The sequence below is a fragment of the Phragmites australis genome, chromosome 4 (genome assembly GCF_958298935.1).
Source record: "Phragmites australis chromosome 4, lpPhrAust1.1, whole genome shotgun sequence".
Classification (NCBI taxonomy): Eukaryota; Viridiplantae; Streptophyta; class Magnoliopsida; order Poales; family Poaceae; genus Phragmites; species Phragmites australis.
Genome location: NC_084924.1, coordinates 3,084,734 through 3,094,357, shown reverse-complemented (window position 1 = coordinate 3,094,357; position 9,624 = coordinate 3,084,734). Strand labels below are relative to the sequence as shown.

The following is a 9,624-nucleotide window of genomic DNA, read 5'->3' as shown; positions in this document are numbered from 1 at the left end:
TTGAGAGTTTATTCTGCATAGACAGGCAAAACGAAGAAGAAATAAGGAGTATTTTACAACTGCACTTCCCACACAAGGGTCAAACTCTTGAAACTGGTTCGTTTCAAACAAAAACAAAAAAAAACTTGAAACTAAAACTCTGAAGGCATCAGAAACAATTTGATGGAGACTCATTACATCATTTGGCATTCACTGACTTCTTGAGGGACCGAAGGACACTCCACATGATAGTTGATATAAAGAACAAAACTACTCCAGTGATAATGGCATATTTCAGACCAAGATTCATGAGTAAATTTACTAGCAGCCCTGCTAGGACGACTCCCACAAAATTTGCCGAGAAACCTGACCAGAACGGCATGCCTAAGACAGATGCAATGATTGCCCCCGTCCATGCTCCTGTTCCTGGAAACGGAATGGCAACAAACAACATCAAACCAAGCCATTGGAATTCCTCAACAGGAGCAGCCTTCCGTCGTGCCCGCTCAAAGAGGAGGTCCATAACTCGGGTTGCAGAGGCACTTCTTCGGGAGAGAAAAGCCGCAAGTTTTTTGAGGTAGAGTATGATGAATGGCACAGGCACCATGTTCCTGGAGAAAGACAAGAGAAGTCAAGTTCAGTATATCTATCAGGAAGTATTTTCTGAAGAGAAGCAACAGTGTTTTGTACTACTATGACAACATGTAGTTCCCATTTTGGATGTGTCACTGAAAACAGAGTATAAACATCACCCAAACATTATCTGGCATCACTTACAACCACGTAAGAACTAATCAGTCAAATGTTGAATAAGCTACAAACTAATTAACTTATACTCGCTAGTTTTTCTTCAGTCCCTTGCTCCCACATCTCATGTTTTCGTTGCAATTATTTATATTCCCTTGTAGGGAGTGCAAATTTAAATCAGTAATCAAGTGTCATCACCCTCAAATCTCGGCAATTTATTCAAAGATTGTAGATATACGATTACATATGATCCGGAGCATTTCCTAGGCATACACGAAGATAATAGGTAAATTGTTCTGGAGATGGCCTTTGGTTAACTACAACATTCAGTTAAACACTGACTAAAATGAGTGAGCATATATTTATCTTTATTTGGTTTGCATGTCATGGTAGTTACCATTTTCCAATTTCCAACATAGACAATCCATTTCATCACTAATTCGACTATGCATAGTTCAATGTCCAGCGCAGGTAAGTTAAGCTAGTACCCTAATTTATCGCAATGTTTGTATTTTACACAAAATTTTGATTCATGGACTTACCAAACTATGTGACTGATCATAATGTGTGAATTTCGTTTAGTTAGCTTAAAGATAAGCCAGATGCCAAAATGTTAACTAGTTTTATTCTAGACATTAGTTTCAGAACAATAAACATAAATCCAGCAGTATGTATTGGAACTAGGTGCTATTGGACATGTAATCCCTGTCCCTGTGTCACAGGGGAACTGGCAAATCATCGAACACATATTTGGCAAAGACTAGCATTCGCCACATTTATGAATTTACCAAACTAACTGTCTATTCCTACCGTGTGAATTTCATTGTGTTAGCTTAAAGATAAGCCAAGAGCCAAAAATGTTAAACTAGTTTTATTCAAGACATTGCTTTGAACAACGAACATATATGCAACAGTATGAATTGGTATTGCGTGCTATTTGAAGTGTAATTCCTGTTCCACAGGGAAGCCCGCAATTCGTCGAACACCTATTGGGCAAACGCTAGCATTCACCAAAAGGAGCAAACAATAGCACCAGAGAATAGAGGGAGCGAAACAAACCCAAGAACGGATAGGACGGTGAGGCGGACGGGGTGGAGCCGCATCCAGTACCCGACCGGGATCGCCCCCCGTAGCTCGATCACCGGCAGCGTCGCGAGCGCGAACACGACGGCGTCGTCGGGCCACCCCAGCCTCCGCAGCGACGACGCCACCCGCAGCCCGAACCCGGACGCCCTGATTGAGTCCTCCACCGCAGCCCGCGCAGCGCCGCAGCCGAGCACGGCGGCGGCAGCACAGCAGCCCAGCGCGAACAGCGCCGCCCGCTTCAGAACATCCCAGTTGGGCGCCTCCCGCCCCGTGACATCAGCCTTGACGCCACCTACTACCGCCGCCGCACACGGTGCCCTCGCGACGGCAGAGCCGGCGCAAGAATTGCGGGGGATGGGAGAAGTCCGGAGAGGACAAGCGGGCGACAGCAGGCGCAGGGCGGGGGAGGGGTTTGCTGGTGGATGAGCCGCAGGAAGAGGCTTCCATCTACACGATGTCGGCGGGGGCGAGGCTGCAGCAGCGAGAACCGATGACGCCATGGCCATTGCGATGCCCTCGTGGATTGGATTGAGCTTGGAGCTTTGGATCGGTTGATTCCGGTGGTAGCGAGGCGTCGTCGGAGGAGAGACCGAGGCTGCTCGCGCCATGGGAGGCACCGGACGAGGGGGTTCTGGCTTGTTACGCTGGGAGGTGGGGTCGCGGAACATGGGGACCACCTGCCAGTGGGCTCTGGGAGTGCGGCTGGGCCCTGTGGAGCCGAGCTAGCTTGAAAACACGCGAAACTCATTCGACACCGAGGCGAACTCGCATGGAACATTCGAAACTGAGTTAAAATAGAGTGAAACGCACATGATGTGCTTGAACCCAAAACTAGGTGAAAATCAGCCAAAATACTCGATAAAATCGCCGAAAACACGCGAATCTACCCGTGAAGTTGAAACACGTTAACGAAATTTGTTCGAAACTCACCAAAACACATGAGACCCGGTGTTTCGCCAAGCAGACGCTGTTAGGCCTCAACTTCATCTAGGCAACGTAATTGCTAGCCCACAATATTGAACACCCATTAGAATGCGGAAGCGTGATTGCTAACCCGAGCCGGAAGACGCCATTGGAGCTTGAAGACCCGTCGGGGCAAAGCAGCGGCGTAGATCGCGCACGGGGAGAAGCCGACGGTGATGACGCTGTCGGTGTAGGTGTGGCGGCCGGTGACGTGATGTACGGCGTCGGCATTCGCTCTGTTGTCAACGCCCTTAGGATCAGTTAGGAATTGGGGTGAGGCAAAACGCGCACGAAATAAGACGTAATTATTAGTTGGTTGCGTCTCTGATCAGGGCACGTGGGTGAGGGTTATGCCCCCTTAAGTCTCGGAGTCGGTTAGCCGAGATCACACCAACAGAAACTACCAGCACAGCATCATCACCTCCAGCTTTGTTTCAATTCTGAAACCCATGCATCGAATTCATATGAGTCATAGACATCAAGTAAACAGAACAGGCAGACACATTCACATTGCAAGTTTCAGAAGCTTTATTAGCCCGGGCACGATTATTCTCACTTCACAACAATCTTGCGAGACATGACATGACATTTCAACCTGGGCGCCCCACACGAGCCTCCTACCATTTGAGAGAAAAATCAGAAACTGGTACTAAGTTAGGATGAGGAAGATGATGAGATGAACATGCCGATCTTCCTCTCGAGCTCGTCCTTCTTAGCGCCGACTACACGGCTCACCTCCTTCCCATCCTTGACTAGTACAAATGTTGGCATGGCCTCTACCTTCCATGTCCTCGCGACCTCCTGCGAAATTCCAATGCATCACCAATTAGAAACAGTATGTGTTGAATGTGTAAACTGCCCTGGCAGCCTCGTGAAGGAATTTCTAAAGCTGCCTTGAGCTATATGAATCAATCTTTGTTTTATGCTCCCGAGCGTGGATACAATTCCTCGTATGCATACAATTCAGATGCCTTCAGCTAAATTTTTCACTCGTATGCATACAATTCAGATGCCTTCAGCTAAATTTTTCACTCGTATGCATACAATTCAGATGCCTTCAGCTAAAATTTTCATATCAACAAAGAAAACAAAGAGTACTATATTTTAGTATCTCCTTGCAACTTGATAAATCAGATGCATGCAATTCATCCATACAAGTACAGTTCCATGAAACCTTCAATCTAACCGGTGATTTCTTTAGCACCTTAGCATCAACGCTTAGACATAACATAATACGTCACATTCAGGTGGAAGAAAACACTGTTTTTAGCTATGAATATGATAAGACATTGCATTATTTGAGGCTGAACTTGACCAAATTACTAGTTTTGGTCCTAATCAAGTCCCTGTACGTAAATCACGAATAGGCTATACTAGTTATGGAACCATATCAGATTTCAGATGGCCTATATCATACCTTTCAGGCTGGCAAGGACAAAAACATATGCACCATGTGTTCGAAATTTATAACGATCAGGCCTGCATAAGTCCTCTCTTCTTGATTTGGTCCTACCGGAACGAACTCTTAAAACGGCATCAATAAATACTACTGGTTTTAGTACATAAAGGTGAGTACACACTCCACGGTAAACCTTGGATCTAATTCTAGTGCTCGAGCAGCTAGCTTCCTTAATTGCTACCCTCAATAGTCAAACTCGTTACAATTTAACATAGTCATTCTCACTTAACACAAGGATGCATCTGGATTCCCAGACTAGTAGAACTGAGCTCGATTTCCCCACAGCTATATTGGAACATCTGGAGGATTGGGGATAACTTAGGACCGAATTCACTCAATTCTCCACACTGCTACAAGATACTGTAAATGCTACTACAAGATCATATCATACTAAATCAGAACCTTTCCCCCTAGCCCAAAATAGGAGCCAAATTAGTGTTGTGAACAAATTTGGGCGAGCTCTTGCTGATTATTTCTCGCATGTCAGCTACTGATTTGCCTCCGAGATTGTGAAGAGCCAGACAAACGCAAATAGGGAGGAAAAATAGATCATAAGAGGCTGCAGGTTGCAGGAGGCGCACCGAGAGCTCGTCGACGTCGATCTTGACGAAGATGGCGTCGGTGAAGCGTGAGGCCATCTCCTTGAAAGACGGCTCGATGAAGCGGCACGGCCCGCACCAGGACGCCGAGAAGTCGATCACCAGCTTCAGCACAGCAAGCAAAGAAAAATTCAGATCCAGGCAGGCCTTAGCAGCAGCAGAGAGAAAGAAAGAGGAACGGAGGCGGGAGGGTAGGCGTTGACCAGCTTGGCGGCGCTCTTGTGGGCCTCCCACTGCTCGTCCCAGGTGGCCTTGGAGTGGGCGGCGACGACGGCGGAGTCGGGGTCGTCGGCGGGGGCGGCCGGCAAGAAGCTCGAGAAGAAGGAGCCCATCTTGCTTCGCTCGCTTTGCTTGTGTGTTGGTTGCTGCTTCTTCCCTTCCTGCTGGCTACTACTCGTGGTCGTCTTGAGCGGTGGTTCCCTCGTGAGGTGAAGAAATAGGCGCCGCGCCGCACAACGGTGAAGCCAGGGAAAACTTCTTTCGCAACCAGGGCTGTTTGTCACAGCTCCATCCTATGGATTTAGTGTGTGCTTGTTTCAGTTGTGGTTTTTGAAAAAAAACTGATTTTAGATTTTGAATTTTATAAAGTTGATTCTCTACAATTGATATGAGATTAGAGTGAATGAAGTTGATTCTCTACAATTGATATGAGATTAAAGTTGATTCTCTACAATTGATATATATATACACAGCAAGTCTATTCTACGCTTACACTTGCACTGCGTCACTACGGTCACCGAGCCAGCTTCTTCTCGCGCAGCCTCAGTTGCAACTCCAAAAACTATTAGTTACAATCCGCTAAGCAAATCAGTTACAACCACATACACGTCCATCCCACCCACCGGAGTATGTATGCGGGAGATTTTTTTTTGGTTGATTCGAATAGTTAAAATATAATATTTCTAAAACCACATATCCGATTTTCGATCCGTTTGAAACATATTGTTGAAAAAATACACTTAACAAAATAAGATCTATAAAGGCTATATTTTGATGAAATTTTAGACTCGTGAGGCCAATTACTACCGGAATAGTACACCGATTACGATCAAAAGGTAGGGCAGTTGCAACATCAAAGGCAGCGCAGGTGCAACATACAAGGCAGTGTAGTTACTACCAACACAGTATACCAGTTACTACCGAGATAGTATACCGGTTACGATCAAAAGGCAGGGCAACTGCAACATCAAAGGCAGGGCAATTGCAACGTGCGAGATAATGTAGTTACTACCGGGATAATACACCGGTTACGATCAAAACATTCAGGATTTTGAACACATAGTATATCAACAAACACAATATATCAGTTAATATCGATACAGTATACTAGTTACTATAAACATAGTATATCAGTTACTATCAACACAGTATACCAGTTACTATAAACACAATATACCAAATACTAGTAACTACAATATAGCACAAAGCGCAACTGGTGACTTACATAGACGTAACTCCTGGCTTGGTCGGGAGCGCATTGGAGGGAGGAAGGCTCAGTCGAGGGCGCGCGAGAGGAAGGAAGGCTCGGTCTGAGAGCGCGCGGGAGGGAGGTTGGCTCAACCGGGGCACGTGCGGGGAGAAACAGGCTCGCTAAATGGCTAGACGCAACGTAAACTGCACATTCTAGTTATATATCCTGTTGTCAATCTCATATCATCACCCAGAATCCACAAAACCACTTTCAAACCAAAATTTACATTCTAGTTATAAAACCAGATTTTGATTCTCATATTCACTTTACAGAATCATTCTATTTGCTTCATCTTTTAATTCTAGGTCCAAAATCAAAAGCTAAAACAAAATAGAACATTATACATGATCTGAAATTTATAAGCTAAAATAAAATAGTTTAAATAATTATTTCTAATCTAAAATACAAATAAGATGACTTACTTAAATATTCTCAATTTACTTATAACTTTAGCTCCAAAATATTTTAAAGCTAGGAATATCCAAATCTAAAAATTCTTATATGAAACTCTGCCGAACAAACCCTGCCTCGGATCGTGCGGGTCTCCGGATTTTGACTTTAGGGCCTGTTTGTTTGGGCTTTTCTGAAAAGTTATGCTTTAAGCTTGTCTGAAAAGCTGATTTTAGAAATAGACTGTTATCTTCTATAATAATTTTTTGGTTTCTCGTAAAAACATCTCTCTACGAGCTTCTTAGCTTTAGTTTATTTTTCTCAGAAACATGTTTCTTGCTTCTTCAGAAGTTATTTCTCCAGAACCTCGTTTGTTCTGACTTCTAACTTCTAGCAACAGCAGAACCAGAACCAGAAGCAGTAAACAAACAGGGCCTTAGGGCCTGTTTGTTTGGTCTTCTGCTTTTGGGCTTTTATAAAAAGATGTGATTTTGACTTGTCTAAAAAGTTGCTTTTGAAAATAATTTGTTGGCTTCTATAACAAAATTTTGGCTTCTCGACATATAGCTTCTTAGAAAAACGTCTCTCAGCGAGCTTCTCAGCTTTAGAGCATGTTTGTTTGGGCTTCTATTTTTGGGCTTTTCTGAAAAGTTGTGCTTTTGGCTTGTCTAAAAAGTTATTTTTGGAAATAGATGTTGGCTTCTACAACAAATTTTTGGCTTCTCAGCACGTAGCTTTTCAGAAAAGTGTCTCTCAGCGAGCTTCTCAGTTTTAGTTTATTTTTCTCAAAAGTAGGCTTCTGGCTTTTCCAGAAGCCACTTCTCCAGAACTCCGTTTGTTCTGGCTTCTGGCTTCTATCAACAGCAGAACCAGAAGCAGGAAACAAACTTTATTTGGGCTTCTGCTTCTAACTTCTTTGAAAAGCTGTACTTTTGACTTTTCTGAAAAGCTACTTTTAGATTTTAGCTGTTGAATTTTACAATAATTTTTTGACTTCTCAGCACACTACTTCTCAGAAAAGCTACTCTCAACTAGACTCTCAGCTTCTAGTTCATTTCCTCAGAAGCAGACTTCTGGCTTCTCTAGAAGTCACTTTTCAGCAAACTCGTCTATTTGGGCTTTTGGCTTCTGGGCTTATGACAGAAGCAGAAGCCATAAGTAGCCTGAAACAAAGAGGTCCTTAGTTCATTTTTTTAGAAGCAGACTTTGGGTTTCTCCAGAACCCCGTTTGTTCTGGTTTCTGATAGCAATAGAAGCAGAAAACAAACAGGGTCTTATGACCTGTTTGTTTGAGCTTCTGCTTTTAGGCTTTTATGAAAAGTTATACTTTTGGCTTGTCTGAAAAGCTGCTTTTGAAAATAGTTTATTGCCTTTTTACAATAAAATTTTGGCTTCTTAGCATATAGCTTCTTAGAGAAGCGTATCTCAGCGAGCTTCTTAGCTTTAAGCACTGTTTGTTTCCTGTTTCTGGTTCTGCTTCTGCTGCTACTAGAAGTCAGAAGGTAGAAGGCAGAACAAACGAGATTCTGGAGAAGTGGCTTCTGGAGAAGATAGAATGTTGTTTCTGAGAAAAATGAACTAAAACTGAGAAGCTTGTTGAGAGACGCTTTTCTGAGTAGCTGTGTGCTAAAAAGCTAAAAATTTATTGTAGAAGCTAACAACTTATTTTCAAAAATAGCTTTTTAGATAAGCAAAAATACAACTTTTTAGAAAAGCCCCAAAACAAAAATCCAAAGAAACATAACCATAGTTCATTTTCCTCGAAAACAGTTAGAAGCCACTTCTCTATAATCCCATTTGCTCTAAGGCCATCTCCAAGAGAGTCCTCAAATCTGACTTTTCGAGTGCTACAGTGCTTTACGGTCTACTGTAGCATTGGAAATTCATCTCCAACAGATCATCTATCCAGTACTGCTGCAGTGGAAAAAATAAGGGATGCTGTAATAGTGATAGTGGATGTTGTAATAGTATTTTGAGGATGAAAATTTAAGGTAGCTGTTGAAGATGGTCTAACTTCTAACAACAACAAAAAAAAATAAAACTAGAAGCAGTAAACAAACAATGCCTTAGACAGGAGAAGATGAGCCCCTGCTCCATCCGTTTCTCAAGTGTAGGCCCTGTGCGTCAACTTTCGCGATCAATTACTCCAGTTTTGAACATAATTTTGTCACATCGAGGTGCTAGGATTTTGCGACTTATCGACACATAGCAGAAGGGATACATTCGCATCATTTTCTTTCGCATACTTGCTGCAACAAGCATCGCAGCGTGCGTGATTCGTTAGGCCCTCACAGCATCCTAAGGGTTCCTGATAAGAATTCCTTGCTCAAGACCTATCCAGTTGCATCATGCAACGTGAGTGCCGTTCTTTCGAGCAACACCCCATCGAGATGCGCATATGCTGCAGCGGAACTGTGTCAGCAAAAGGCAGTGAAGATCATTTTTAGGTACGTGCCACTACCTTTCCAACATCTGCCAATGTGTAAACCCACCATCAAGACCTGACTCAGCGACTGTGTTTTAAGATCCAAACGTGTTATAAAAATAAATGGGTTATAGCAGATTTAAACGATCTTCATCATACGTCTTATAAGATCAAACGATCCACAATCAAAGTTGATCTTCATCTCCTCTCATCTCTTAATTGTTTGAAAACTTCCAATCAATTTAAAAATCTATAATTAATAAACGCTATCAGCATTAAAAAATATGAATACACTATTATTCCTTTCATACATAGGGTGCGTCTCAGCATTTTATTTTTCAATTATTTTCCTGTGATTTTTTTCACCCCCTTATAATATTATTGATTTCACGTGTAGAGAACATGTGTGTAGAACATATGCGTGATTGCTAGTAGGTATAAATAAAGTATGAATCCAATGGTTTCCTGCACATGTGCATTTTTACAATTGTAGTCTATAAACCTC

The 9,624-nt window shown here is 42.9% G+C and overlaps 2 protein-coding genes across 2 annotated transcripts; both read right to left on the bottom strand.

Annotated features, from left to right (window-relative positions):
* Positions 1–2,621, bottom strand: LOC133915236 (uncharacterized). Its single transcript, XM_062358315.1, has 2 exons — positions 1,786–2,621; positions 1–590 (listed from the first exon to the last, which is right to left on the bottom strand). Exons 1-2 carry the CDS (start codon positions 2,478–2,480, stop codon positions 179–181), a joined length of 1,107 nt encoding a protein of 368 aa, XP_062214299.1. The 5' UTR covers positions 2,481–2,621; the 3' UTR covers positions 1–178.
* Positions 2,622–3,258: 637 nt separating this feature from the next.
* LOC133915237 (thioredoxin H2-2-like) lies at positions 3,259–5,330 on the bottom strand. The gene is made up of 3 exons (XM_062358316.1): positions 5,037–5,330; positions 4,816–4,938; positions 3,259–3,576 (listed from the first exon to the last, which is right to left on the bottom strand). Exons 1-3 carry the CDS (start codon positions 5,163–5,165, stop codon positions 3,430–3,432), a joined length of 399 nt encoding a protein of 132 aa, XP_062214300.1. The 5' UTR covers positions 5,166–5,330; the 3' UTR covers positions 3,259–3,429.
* Positions 5,331–9,624: the final 4,294 nt, after the last annotated feature.